The sequence below is a fragment of the Neophocaena asiaeorientalis genome, unplaced genomic scaffold (assembly GCF_003031525.2).
Source record: "Neophocaena asiaeorientalis asiaeorientalis breed wild unplaced genomic scaffold, Neophocaena_asiaeorientalis_V1.1 scaffold371, whole genome shotgun sequence".
Classification (NCBI taxonomy): Eukaryota; Metazoa; Chordata; class Mammalia; order Artiodactyla; family Phocoenidae; genus Neophocaena; species Neophocaena asiaeorientalis.
The window spans coordinates 1020949-1035091 of record NW_020172369.1 but is presented as its reverse complement, the minus strand read 5'-3'; the positions used below and the strand labels follow the sequence as shown (position 1 = coordinate 1035091).

Here is a 14143-nt window from a genome sequence, read left to right as displayed (position 1 = left end):
CACTGTTGTGGCCTCTCCCGTTGCGGAGCACAGGCTCCGGACGTGCAGGCTCAGCGGCCATGGCTCACGGGCCCAGCCGCTCCGTGGCATGTGGGATCTTCCCGGACTGGGGCACGAACCCGTGTCTCCTGTATCGGCAGGCGGACTCTCAACCACTGCGCCACCAGGGAAGCCCTAATTTCATACTTTTAATCAAGATGCTGATGTTAAATATAACTGTGCTTAATATATACTGTTTAAATATATGCTGTTTAAATGTAACTGCCTTTTTGGTGTTAAAATATATAAAGAGAAGTGTAAAAAAAGCTTTATCACATTTCTTTTTCCAGCGGGATCTATTAGTGGAGATATCATTGATGAGTTAATGTCTTCTGATGGTAAGTAGTTAAAAAATTTAATAAATATAACCTTATACATCAATAATGCTTTTCTAGAATTTATGAGTGGCACATGATTTAAAAGAAATAAAGAACCTATATTTTTTAACTGCTTAATGTACTATGATGATTCATAGTAAGTTATAGGCATCCTTCAGATTTTTTTGCCTGCATTTTGAGGAAAAAGAATTCATAAGGGGATACTCATCACTTTTACTGAATAAAGTTCTAAATTGTTGGCATACTAGCCCTTTTTACACCTGAAGAATTTGGCCAAGAAGAGTAAAACAGTGTATCTGAGTCAACAGGAAATCTGAAAACAGTTTTGTAAATACTCCTACCATGGCCAACTTCAAGCTGCCAATGTGAAGTCAGTATTACTAAGATTAGCCACATCATCGTCTAATCTGAAGTAATTCTTAAAAATCAACTAGCTATAATATGGTAGTTACTTTAACAATTACTCTCTGGGCCTCACCTTTCTAAAAGTTCTTGGATTCAGAGTCCTGGTTCCTAACAAATACGTATAGCCGAGACCTAGGAAGTAGCAGCTGTTAAATTAGCCAATGGCACAGTAACCACTTAGACATTTATCAAACACTTCTGTAAAAGCAGAGAATTTCAGCATATTTATTAATTTATGTCTAGTTCCTTTCTCTGTTTTCGAAGTGGTAGCTTATTTAGCAGATCAGAGAAAATACTTTGAGCAGTGTTTCTGAATCATAAATTTTAGTGACAAGTTCAACCAATAAAAACTAACTTGTTTCTCAAGCTAACACCTATAATCAATGCATAAAATGTCTTTAAAAAAGAATCTTTCAAAATATGCACAAAATATAAGTCATTAATTTGATCATTACATTTCCTATTACATATTTTTTAAAAATTGCTGTATAACATGGGAAACATAATTTGGCTTGATGTTTTTGATAGTATTTTATGTTAGACATCATTACCTGTATGTAGAAACCATCTTTAACACTGAATTTATTTTTTGCTTGCAGTGTTTCCGCTTTTACGGCTTTCTCCAACCCCGGCAGATGACTACAACTTTAATTTAGATGATAATGAAGGAGTTTGTGATCTGTTTGATGTCCAGATACTAAATTATTAGATTCCATGGAAACCTGGGACTGTTATCTACCTCTAACTGTGTAACATTTTAGACGTCTTAACCTAAGTATTTAAAATAATGAATGTAACATCTTTTTAGTTCACTGATTCTGAAATGTTCTTCCCTAATACTTTCTTTTTTACTTCACAAAACTTCAACCATAAGAACAAAGGATTGGGATTGCTTCAGGGGGAAAAGTGATTTCATATCTACCAACTCCCTACCCTCAAGTAATTACATTCTGGAATTTCAACTTTTCCTCCCATTCTGAACCTTCTGTTTTTTTCCTTATATGAGAGGAAAGTTAAAGTAGACTTAAGGTCATCAAAAACAAAAAAGTTGGCCAAGGGCTCATCATTTGTTTGTCTTACATTTTTACTGCCACGAGACTGTCCATATTTCTGTGTATCCTCTGATCCAGACATTCACTGCCACTTATAAAGTGAAGGGTGTAAACTAGGATATATTAACTGTTTCAGTGAACAGATTTTGTGAAGTGCCTTCTGTTTTAGCACTTTAAGTTTATCACATTTTGTTGACTTCTGACATTCCACTTTCCTAGGTTATAGGAAAGATCTGTTTATGTAGTTTGTTTTTAAAATGTGCCAATGCCTGTACATTAACAAGATTTTTAAAAATAAAATTGTATAAAACATTTAATTTATTGGTCTTTTTGGAGAATTTAATGCATCACCAGTGTATTACAACTGAGCCATTAATCTTGTAGCTTCATCAACATTAACTGGTTCGTTTTCATGACACTGCTGAGGAATCTGGAGAGAAAATTACATTTAAAAATTCAGATAATAGCAAATAAAAATGACATAATCTACTGACATATCTATTATTCAATATAATTTCTTCTAGTTATACTTTTGGAAATAGAACAATAAATTCCCATATTTTAGACTCAATGTTTTAAAGTCTGAATAAGCTATACATACTACAGAGCCAAATACTAAAAATTACAATCAATACAGGCTTTGAAAATTTGCAGTTTATTAGCCAGAACAAAAGGAAGTGCTTTCCACTCACCAGCTGTTTCTGCAGAGGTTCAAGAGAAAGGCCTTTTACGAACTGTACAAGTACCTTTTGCATATCTACAAAAGCTTTATTCACGCTGTTAACTTTTTCATCATTCATGATGTTTATCTTTTAAAAAAAGAAAAAGAGCATTAATCCATGATCTCACAACCATTAAGGATAAAAATATAGGCAACCTTAATTTAATCTTGTTACCCCCCAAACCTATAAACTCTTATCAATCCTACCAATTTATGGAGAAAATTTATACTAAAATTCTTAGTCTTATTGGACATTTTAGACAAAAGGTTCTGTTTTTTAAAAAATAAGAATTATGTGGATATACCTCATACCTTGACTTTCCTGGAATAAGCAGGCCAAAATATGTGACTATCTTTCTAAGCTACGGTGCTATCGTCTCTCATCTGTAAAATGAGGAACCTGGATAGCATGCTTCCAGTGTCCTTCTAACAGTACGTCTCTGAATCCTTCCTTGATAGAAGTGCCTGGCAGTCTCCTGAGGACAGCGGCCCCTGTAGCTGTCCTCGCTTGAATCTGAAAGGTGGGGGTGGTATTCTTGTTCTTCACAGCTGCTCCCCAACCATTTCTCCTTCAAAACTTTTGGCTCTTTTGCATCTTATGCATCAGGACATTCTGACACCCCTCTCCTCATTATTGTCACCTATCAACACCATGATTACTTGCTCCTTCGTGAAAGATCTCAAACCATGGCTCACTGACCCCTCTCATGCCTGGCGTCGCTGTTTAGTGGCTACAACAAAAACCTATCCTATGGCTTCTTAATCTCTTCAGGTCCTCATCTCCAGGGGTCTTTTCCACGACCTACCTTGCCATCACTCCCGTGCATTACCTTAGGCTGCATCATTACCTGTTACCGCACCACTTCCTATCCTTCTATTCACTTATTTTATTAATTAATTCTTAAATCTCACTGAAATCTTTTCCTTCTATTCACTTATTTTATCCTTCTATTCACTTATTTTATTAATTAATTCTTAAATCTCACTGAAATCTTTTCCCACCAAGTTCACTATTGTTCACATTTTCATATCCCCACTTTTTCCTTTAGCCTGCACAGATTCCATGACCACTAATCAGTCACTCCTTCACACCCTAACTCTACTACTTCTCTTCTCTCCCTCAATCAGACTTGCCTGGTAACCTAGTTAAACTCAAGTATCAGCCTTTTGGAGCCCAAAACTGAAGCTCTAGAAAATCATAGCTGGCTGACTGGCTTCACTTTAAGTTCATGGCCACCAACTTCAATTTACCATTTATATAGTACCTGGTGATTGTACGACCTCCCCCTAAGGCTGCTTTCTCAGAAAAGTGTTCGATACTTTCTCCAACCAGGCTGCCTACCCACAGATCTTTTCCATTAGCATCCATAAAGCTTCTAGGACTTCCTATCCAAACAAAATAATTTTCCTCAAATATACCAAGCCTTCACCCAGCTGGGGGTCTTTGCACTCACTATTTCTGCCTAGAACATGCTGCTCCCAACACTTCCCAGCAGTTTGCATCACTGGCTCCTATCAGGCAGGTCTTGGCTTCAATGTCAACCCTGAAGACAGTTCTATCTAAAACTGTCACCCCCAAACCCCAGTCATATCACCCAGCTTTATTTCCTTTTTAGCATTTCCAAAGTCATGAAATTGCTCCACCAAAAAGTTTAACTCAGCTAGTTCATGAAGACTGAGAGATAAAATGTTACATTTCTATGGACCATTATGATAATTACTAAGTCCTCTAGAGGTGACTCCACCTATTACTTAAGCTTGAAAACATTTTCTTGAATAATCTTCTTAAGGAGTCTACTTAATCTTGAAGAAATTTCCCATTCCCCAAATATTTTGAAATAAAGTAACTCCTTTCTTTTCAAATTTTGTATTTTAAGAAACAAAATATTTTATCTTCTATTTTTAGGTTTTTATCTGAGTTCTAGATATCTTCAGAGAAGTAAGAATTACTGAGGAGAAAAAGAATGGGTGTTGACTGACATTCCATGTCTTGACTCTGTTGAAAGCTTCTTGAATATATGAGTTTAGAGATAACTTTTCCATACCATGTTTTTTTATGATTTCTATGCTCTGAGAAAACTATTAAAACTGTTACTTGGAGCCTCATACATTTGCAGTTAAAATGCTTGCTTCTTTTTGCACATTTGAATTCAAGAAAGGGAGGTTATTTTTCTTCATCTCTTTTTCTTTTTTAAAACAAATGTTTAAAATCATCATGCTTTTGTAGGAAAGGCTAAGAACCTGTTTTAAATATTAGCATTCAGTTTTTCAGTAGCTTTACAATTATGCTTTGCTTCTAAACAATAAAGTCAAGAGTGCATAAGTGATACTAACCTTCTTCAGATTAGTGGTAACTGGTTTTGCTTTATTTTTAACCTTAAAGCTTTTTTGGCTGGCTATGTGGAATACATTCCTGGACTTCTGTCCTCTTAGTTTGTTCTTGGCCATTGTCTAGGAAAGAAAGAAAAGGAGCTCAATTAAGTTGCCCATGTTCATGAACTGTAAATCAATTTCAGTTTTTGGAAGTAAAGGTACCAATTAAATCTAAGAAGTTCCACCTTCCTCCTGATTATTTTTAAAATTGCTGCTTGTATAAAAATTATCTCCATGTCCTTTTGGTCCTACTAGATTTTTCTGTTTCAGTGCAGAGTGTGTAGCTAATTCTTTTCTGCATCTCCAGCACCTAACCCATAAGACGCTCCACATTAGTTTCTGCCAGTTAGATTAATTAATATTCTCAACACAACAATTGTGTTTTTTCAGCTTTCTGCAGCATCTGACAATGCTAACCATCACCATCCATCCTTCTGCTAGTTTACATACTGCTATTCCATTCTGGTTCCTTTCATACTCTAGGACTGACTCCCTTCTCCCTCCTTTCATTCCTTTTTACTTGCCCCATTTTCACTCCTGTGTGCACCTCCTCAAAAACAGTACTTAATCTTACACCTCCTAACCCCCACGTTAAATTACTTTCATGACTTCCACATCACCTCTGTGTGAATAGTTCTTGCCTAAAAACTGTAGGTATTATCTTTGTTTTATAGCTAAACACACTAAGCCTATAAATTCTACTTGAGAAACATCTCTCAAACCTGTCTTTAACAATGCACGTGAGGAACAATTTAAAAAATATTAATAGTTAAGATTTATTAAGCTTTTACTACATGTACAGCACTATGCTAACATTTTATGTGTTTTAACTAATTTACTCCTTACAACAACACTTTGTAGGAGGTACTATTTTATTCTCATTTTACAGATTAAAAAAAAAAATCTGATGCAAAGAGAAGCTAATCTGCCCATTGTTGCACTATTAGTAGTCAGAGAATGCTAAGATTCAAAGCCAAGCAGACTAGATCCTGAGCTCTCATTATGTGATGTGGTCTCTCATATATAAATAAAAATGCAGTACAAAAACATGATTTAGTACTGCCTAGTTCAGGACTGGGTTACTGCTTTAGTCCCTAGGACTATTTGGTTAGACTCTGGGTTGGGACAAACTATACCCATGGACCAAATCAGGTCAGGAACCTGTCTTTGTAAATGACGTTTTATTAGAACGCAGCTATGTCCATTCAATTATGTATGTTTTGTCTGTGGCTGCTTTCCTGCGACAACTGTGACTCGCAAAGCCTAAAATATTTACTATTTGGCCCTTTACGGAAAGACTGTCAACCCCTGGCTTAAGCCACATGCATTCAAGTCTATCCTGCGTAGTGGTATGAAATGAACCGTCCCAATGTTAAAATCCTTCAGTGGCTCCTCCAACCCACAAGGAGCAATATTCTTTGTCCTGACGTATTGCTGGAAACCTGACTCTAGCATAAATCTGTCAAAGGTATCTCCTGCTATTTCTCTATACCGACTCTAGTCTACTAATTACTGTCTGAAGACACCTTGCACATTCTTCCCTTCTTCCCTTTGCTCACATTGTATCTCTCCTCCTTCAATGTCAGCCACAGGAACAACAGAGACAGCAATGCTTCCGAACCCCAACAGAACTCCTTCTAAAAAAAAATAAATAAATAAACACAGTAGAAAATACATGATTATTATAGAAGCAGAAAATACACATAAACCACCCCCAAATTAAATAATCTAAAATCCTTCCAATAAGTAACCAAAATCCAACCATTCGTCTAGTATTCATTAATCAATTACTATATACCAAGTGTGGTACAGAACCTATATACATACATATAAAACATATACAAACACAAGAAACATAAAGATAGGTGCTGTAACTGACAGCATACGAGCGGAGTCACAAAAAGGAAACATCCAATACAGTTGGGGACTTGAGGAAGGTTCGTGGAGAAGGTGAGAGCCTAGCTGGGGGGGTAGTGGGATAGGGATTTTCTCTAACAACCACGTGGAAACTGGTGACAACATAACAACCCAAAACTGGTACCCTGCCGTGGGCTGAAGGCCCAGCAGGCATGGGGGTTTCAGGCCTGAGCCAGCAGGCCTGCGGCCGAGTAGGGCTGCCTAAGGCAGCAAGCGACGACGGAACGGAGCCTCCAGACGGCAGCAGCCCGCGGACGGCCAATCCTGTCTCAACCCTCGGAAACTCCACGCCAGCGCGCCGGAAATTTTTTTAATTAATCTCTCACCAGTCCTCCGATACCCTCGTGTAGGGGTTTAAGCTCCAGGTAACGCCATTTGCACCCGCAGGATCCAGGAAGTTCCGGAATGAGGGAGCCAGTCAAGGGTCCGCTCTCAGGTCGTAGTTTCCGCCCACCGAGATAAGCTCCTCCCACAGGGCGGAGTCCTGCCCCGTGAGCTTGGTCTGCAGACGGAGATAAGCCCCGCCCACCGAGCGTCGTTCCGCCCACCGAGCGTCGTTCCGCTCACTGGCTGGTTTCCCACCCACCTAACGTAGCCCTGCCCACAGAACCGTCTCAGCTGTGGAGCACCCTTCCCTAAACACAGGACCCTCACTGTTAACGTGCCTTGCCGTTCGCTGGGTTAAGAACCTCTACTCAGGTGAGGCGTCGAAGACGCGGCTAAGTCTGGAGTTCCTCGCAGGGGTATGTGTACAGAAACCACCCGAAGTGTCTGAGTCACCAGAGCCACACAGACTGTAACACAGGTGTTCGGCTCTCAGCCGCTTACTGCTGGCTGGCTCTGTCCGCGCTCCCAGGAGGTGGCGCTGCGCACCTCTGGGTGGCGTCCCGGGTTTGGTTGGAGCAACAAAGAACCTAATGTCTGGAACAGATCTAGAACTATAATCTCCCAAGGGAAATTTTGTAGTGAGCCAAAAGTTGAAATGCTTTTCTCATTGAAGTTTCCTTGCTTCAAAATGAGAATTTCTGACAGCACAGCAGAGGCACAAGAAAATATCAATAAGTTGTAAAACAAGAATCAGGGAACTTTAGAAAATCTTAGAAGAAACATTTTTGCCTTCCAGTTTTATGTCTGTGTGTGTATATTTCCCAGTTAAGGTGTTCTGGGTTGAGTTTTCTAGAAAAAAGAATCACTTCTTCCAAGACGATCTTTCCACTGAGGTAACAGTTTTCACATGTTCTTTCTTTATTTTGTTACAGTCTTAGGGAAAGCCAGCTTTTAAACAAATGTAGAAGTACTGACATTTTTGTATCATTTTTGTAACGGTACATGAGTTCTGCTCTAAATATCAAAATAAGGCCAAAGTACCATTCCCCTTTTGCAAGTGAGAATGCTGAGGCTCAGAGTCTAAGCCATTTTCTGTATCTACACAACTAGTAATTGAAAAAGCCAAACTAGAATCCACGTGGGCTGGCCGTCGGTCAAGTCCTCTTCCTGCCAAATCAGCCACTTGCCTGCTTATAGAAAGATGAACCACTTTTACAGTAAATCACTTTATTGTTTATGTCCATCACAAAAAATTAGGGAATACGTTAAGGAATGAGGAATAATTACTTGTCAATGTAATTTTATTAAAATTCTGTATTTTTTCTAAAGAGTGACTTTTAAAAACACCTTAAAATGCATTATAAAATGCCCATAATGTGTGGTGGCAAGACCAAAGTAACATCAAAGCGACAGAAAACCATTAGATTCTTTCACAAGGCCAGTTATCCAGGAATACTGAAGCTAAAAGGTGAATATAATTATGGTTCCTTGAATGTGAAGTTATTGATATATATGCAGAAGACAAAGAAATAGATGCAATGGAATGACATTATAGTCTTTATGAAAACTTACGGGCCTAGCTTTCATTTGGAAATGGTGAGATAGAGATACTTACACCATGGAAATAACATGGTTATACAGGCAATGGCAGAGGCACTGTATGAGGTATGAGTGAGAAGGCATGATTTCTGTTTACTTCTGTTACCTACCAACAGTGTGACTGTGGAAAAGTTACTTCATTTCTCTGTGCCTCCCTTTCCCATATGTAGATGGCCGCTCAGTAAATACCCACTTCAGAGAACATTCATTATCTGCTCAGCATTCCTCTCTGGGGAACCACTCTTCTCCCATTAAGTGATCCTGGTTGAATGAATAATTACAGTCCTCGTCTAAAGATTTTCCAGCCAGAGCTAGTGGAGACACTTCTTCTTTTAGTATCCTTGTGCTGGGATGATGTGAAATTGAGGCTGCTAGTTGCCGTCTCCTCCAGCAACTTGAGGGAAGCCTGACTGCAGTGGGAGAGAATAAGAGCCGTGCAAAAGAACACAGAGCTGAACAACAGAACACAGGACCTTGGTGATATCATTGGAGTCCTTGGATTCAGCTATAGATGGAAGAAAGATCCATCCCTGTCTTCTCAGTTATCTGAATGAAAACATTGCTTTTTTTTTTTTATTGGGTTATTTACTTTTTTGTTGTTTTTTGTTTTTTTGGTGTGGACCATTTTTAAAGTCTTTATTGAATTTATTACAATATTGCTTCTGTTTTATGTTTTGGTTTTTTGGCTGCGAGGCCTGTAGGATCTTAATTCCCCAACCAGGGATCAAACCTACACCCCCTGCATTGGAAGGCAAAGTCCTAACCACTGGACTGCTAGGGAAGTCCCTGTTGGGTTATTTATTTATTTTGCGGTACGCGGGCCTCTCACTGTTGTGGCCTCTCCCACTGCAGAGCACAGGCTCTGGACGCACAGGCTCAGTGGCCACGGCTCATGGGCCTAGCCGTTCTGTGGCATGTGGGATCTTCCCGGACCGGGGCACGAACCCGCGTCCCCTGCATCAGCAGGCGGACTCTCAACCACTGTGCCACCAGGGAAGCCCCCTGTTGGGTTATTTTTTTTAACCACTTGTACCCTGAAGAGTCTTAACTCTACTCCTGTTCAGCCTACTTCACAGGATTTTGTACAGAGTTAGTGAAATACAAAACATGAAAGCATAAGGTATTACTAAGACAAAAGAAAGAAGCACGTAATTTTCTAAAAGACATTTTTCTAATTCTCTATGAACCAAATAGCTTCAAGATTTCTAATCTTTAAAAATTCATCCCAATCTCATACTTCCAGTTTTTCTAAAAACCTTAAAGATGAATAAAATCATAAATAAAGAAACATTTTTTTGGAAACCTTAGCTTTCCTGTTGAGACTCAGCAATGCGGAGTCCTTTATACAGCTTCAGTCCTCAAAGAACGGTCTTGGAAGCAATTCAACAAGTTAACAAATATAATTAGGGAGAAGAAAATGAGAGCCCACAAAAATAATTACAAATCATCTGCAATAAAACTTATAGCCCTCTCCCAGAACAAAGCCAGCATTGTGTAGATGATGCTCCATGATAGACTTGTTTCATTCATCAACCTTATTTGCCCCACTACTCAGTTTCATTCAGCTGAAATAGTTTGAACACCTAGGCTCTGTGAGGCCTCAAAGGAAGTACTTTCTTGTAAAGAGGACAGTCATTTGAGATAGACGTATTCATATGAATTGATCATTTTTGACAGAAAGTGGTAAGGACTATGATAAATGCACAAAAATGAGCTATTTATGGAAGGAAATAATTCAGAATTCTGGAAACATTCATGTTAAAAGTTCTCATCTGATTGTCTTAGAGAAGAAGTCGGCAAACTACAGCCTACAGGCCAGATTCAGCCCGCTGCTTATTTTTGTACAGCCCATGAGCTACGAATGGTTTTACATTTTAAAATGGAGGAAAAACATCAAAATAGGGACAATATGTTGCAACACATGAACATTTTATTAAATTCACATTTCAGTGTCAGTAAGCACAGTTTCATTGGAGCACAGCCACACTCATTTACATACTATTTATGGCTGCTTTCACGCTACAACAGCAGAGTTGAGTAGTTGAGACAGAGACCACATAGCCTACAAAACCTAAAATATTTACTATCTGGCCCTTTACCAACTTAATACTTTAAAAAACTTTACCAACTCATCTTAGAGGATGAGCAGCATGGTGGTATAATTGGTCGAAGTATTCGTGTTTTAAACTCAAAGCAGTAGGAGGCTTAAAAGGATGAAACCACTTTTCCTCCCAGTATTCTAAGGTAGCTAAACCTTTACAAAATGAGTTTGAGTTTCCTTGCCTCTAATGATTATTGATGATTTTTATGTTTCTAGGCTGAAAATGGAAGTTTCCAGGTATAAAGGCATTCCCACTTGAGTCTTCCTTAGGGAATGGAAAAAGGAAATAACCTAATGCTTGGGGAAAAGATGAGCTTCTGGAGACCAAGGAAATGGTTGGGGAGAAGGTGGTGAGGGTTTTTTTGCAAGTGATTGAGACTTAAGACCCTGTGGCACATGCCACCATGGCCTGGGGAGTAGTAGCATAAGATCCCTACACCAGCAAATGTCACAGAATGGATGGAGCTTTCTGCCTTCAAGTGAAATGTGGATTTTGATATTAAGCATTACAGCAGCCATTGTGATGAACTGAAAACTAGAGAAAGTTTTTCTTTTCTGTGTGCAGGGTAAGCTACCCGCTTCCCATATACTTGAGACTGAGATGAAATTTTTATGCCAAATTAAAGAGTGAAAATTTGGAGCCAGATTTAATTTGATTTAAAACTTTAAGTTTTATGGTATTTCTGTTATGCATACATTCAAGAATGTGTGTTATGATATTTCTTACACTCAAGAATTTTAACAGGCAAAAGTGGAGCTATAAAGCCTTATAGGAATAGAGCATGACACGAGCAAGCCAGAGACCCAGAAATGGACATGCTATGCTTGTAGGAGTGGGAGAGGTCCAATGTGGATGGAGGAGTGGGGGTGTGGAGATGCTGTTGAAGATGAGGCTGGTAAGATGAGCTAATGAAGGACCTTGACAACCGGGAAAGGTTTATTTTTTTTACTTTAGAAGAGTTTCAAACTTACAGAAAAATCACAAAAATAATACAAGTTGTTTTTTTCTGAACCATTTGAGAGTAAGTTACTGACAAGAGGTCCCTTTACCCCACATATGTTAGTGTGTATTTCCTACAAAGAAGGATATTCTCCCATATAACAATACAGCCATCAAAAATCAGGACATGAACACTGATTCCTTCTACTTCACAGTCACCATTCAAACTGTCAATTATCCCTGTAATGTCTTTTATAGTAAAAGGATCCTATTCAGGATAAAGTGTTACATTTAGTTATCATACCTTTTTTTTCTTCCAGTTTATCCAGATATATGACATTATAGTGCTGTATAAGTTTGAGGTACAGCAAAGTGATGTTACATACATTATGAAATGATACCACAATAAGTTTAATGAACATCCATCATCTCATGTATTCAATGTATACAAAATAAAAGAAAATGAAAAAGAAAGTTTTTTTCCGTGATGAGAACTCAGGTTTACTCCCTTAACAATGCTCATAGGGGCTTCCCTGGTGGCGCAGTGGTTGAGAGTCCGCCTGCTGATGCAGGGGACATGGGTTCGTGCCCTGGTCCGGGAAAATCCCACATGCTTCGGAGCAGCTGCGCCTGTGAGCCATGGCTGCTGAGCCTGCGCGTCCGGAGCCTGTGCTCTGCAACGGGAGAGGCCACAACAGTGAGAGGTCCGCGTACCACAAAAAAACAAAACAAAACATAAAACAAAAAAACAATGCTCATATATAATGTACAGCAGTGTTAATTATATTAATCGAGTTGTACATGACATCCCTAGTACTTGTTTATTTTATAACTGGAAGTGCGTACCTTTTCATCACATTCATCCAATTCCCCCTTCCCCCACCTTACCTCTGGTAACCACACATCTGGTCTCTTTTTCTATAAGTTTGTTTACTGAAGTATAGTTGACCTACAACACTATTAATTCCTTGGTGCACAACTTAGTGATCGGATATTTCTATACATTACAGAAACGATCACCACAATAAGTCTTAATTAACATCTGTCACCATACAAAGATACTACATTATTATTGACTATATTCTTCATGCTGTACATATCATGCTCATGGCTCATTTATTTGTATGTCTTAATTCTTCCTCACCTATTTTACTCATCCCCTCCCAGTCCCCTCTGGCAACCACTTGTTTTTTCTCTACAACTCTGTTTCTGTTTTGTTATGTTTGTTCATTTGTTTTATTTTTTACATTCTACAAATAAGTGAGATCATATGGTGTCTGTCTTTCTCTGTCTGACTTATTACACATACTATAATGCCCTCTAGATCCGTCCATGTTGTCACAAATGGCAAATTTTCATTCTTTTTTATGAAAAAATATGCACCACATCTTCTTTATCCATTCATCTATTGATGGATACTTAGGTTACTTCTATATCTTGGCTATTGTAAATAGTTCTGCTATGAACATTGGGGTACATATATCTTTTTGAATTACTGTTTTTGTTTTCTTTGGAAAAATACCCAGAATTGCAATGTCTGGATTATATGGTAGTTCTATTTTAATTTTTTTGAGGAAGCTCCTTATTGTTTTTTTTATTGTAGCTGCGCCAATTTACATACCCAGAAACCGTGCAAAAAGTTTTCCCTTTCTCCACATTCTCTCCAAAAGGAAGAAACTAACAGTAACAAAATAGCAGTAGGGGATTTTAACACGCCACTTATATCAATAAGAAAATCAATAAGGGAACACTGACCCTAAATGATACATTAGACCAGATGAACTTAATAGACTATAGAATATTCCATTCCAAAGCAGCAGAATACACATTTTTTTCAGGTGCACATGGAATATTCTCCAGGATAGACCACATGCTAGGCCACAAATAAATTTAAGAATGATATCAAGCATCTTTTCTGGCTACAACACTATGAGACTAGAAATCAACCACAAGAAAAAAAATACAAAAACCAAAAACACACGGAGGCTAAACAATATGCTACTAAACAACCAGTGGGTCACTGAAGCAATCAAGAGGAAATCAAAAAATACCTGGAGACAAATGAAAACAAAAACACATATGATCCAATATCTATGGGATGCAGCAAAAGCAGTTTTAAGAGGGAAGTGTATAGCAAAACAAGCCTACCCCAGGAAACAAACAAACAAAAAAACTCAAAGTTAGTAGAAGAAAACAATAAGAGTAAAAATAATGAAATAGAGACTGAAAAAGCAACATAAAAAATCCATAAAACTAAAGAGTTTGTTCTTTAAAAAGATAATCAGAATTGATAAACTAGCCTGATAAAGAAAAAAAGAGAGGTCCCAAATA

General features: G+C 38.2%; 2 protein-coding genes across 2 annotated transcripts in view; one reads left to right on the top strand and one right to left on the bottom strand.

The window, feature by feature from the left end:
- E2F5 (E2F transcription factor 5) overlaps window positions 1–2151 on the top strand; it is a 30461-nt gene extending 28310 nt beyond the window's left edge. Inside the window, exons 10-11 of the mRNA XM_024731746.1 lie at window positions 330–377; window positions 1382–2151. Of these exons, the coding sequence (XP_024587514.1) occupies window positions 330–377; window positions 1382–1491 (158 nt within the window). The 3' untranslated portion in view covers window positions 1492–2151. The remainder of the gene's footprint in view (window positions 1–329; window positions 378–1381) is intronic.
- Window positions 2130–7288, bottom strand: RBIS (ribosomal biogenesis factor). Its single transcript, XM_024731802.1, has 5 exons — window positions 7172–7288; window positions 6488–6565; window positions 4890–5006; window positions 2527–2643; window positions 2130–2264 (listed from the first exon to the last, which is right to left on the bottom strand). The coding sequence occupies exons 3-5, from the start codon at window positions 5001–5003 to the stop codon at window positions 2193–2195; spliced, it is 303 nt and encodes a 100-aa protein (XP_024587570.1). The 5' UTR covers window positions 5004–5006; window positions 6488–6565; window positions 7172–7288; the 3' UTR covers window positions 2130–2192.
- Between the last annotated feature and the right edge of the window lie 6855 nt (window positions 7289–14143).

Bases quoted from the DNA above. Each gene is read 5' to 3' on its own strand.
- RBIS (XM_024731802.1), bottom strand. From the start codon at position 5,003: ATGGCCAAGAACAAACTAAGAGGACAGAAGTCCAGGAATGTATTCCAC. The intron at 2,644-4,889 runs GTTAGTATCACT...TTTTTTTAAAAG, and splicing joins TTACCACTAATCTGAAGAAG to ATAAACATCATGAATGATGA. The intron at 2,265-2,526 runs GTGAGTGGAAAG...TTTTCTCTCCAG, and splicing joins AACCTCTGCAGAAACAGCTG to ATTCCTCAGCAGTGTCATGA.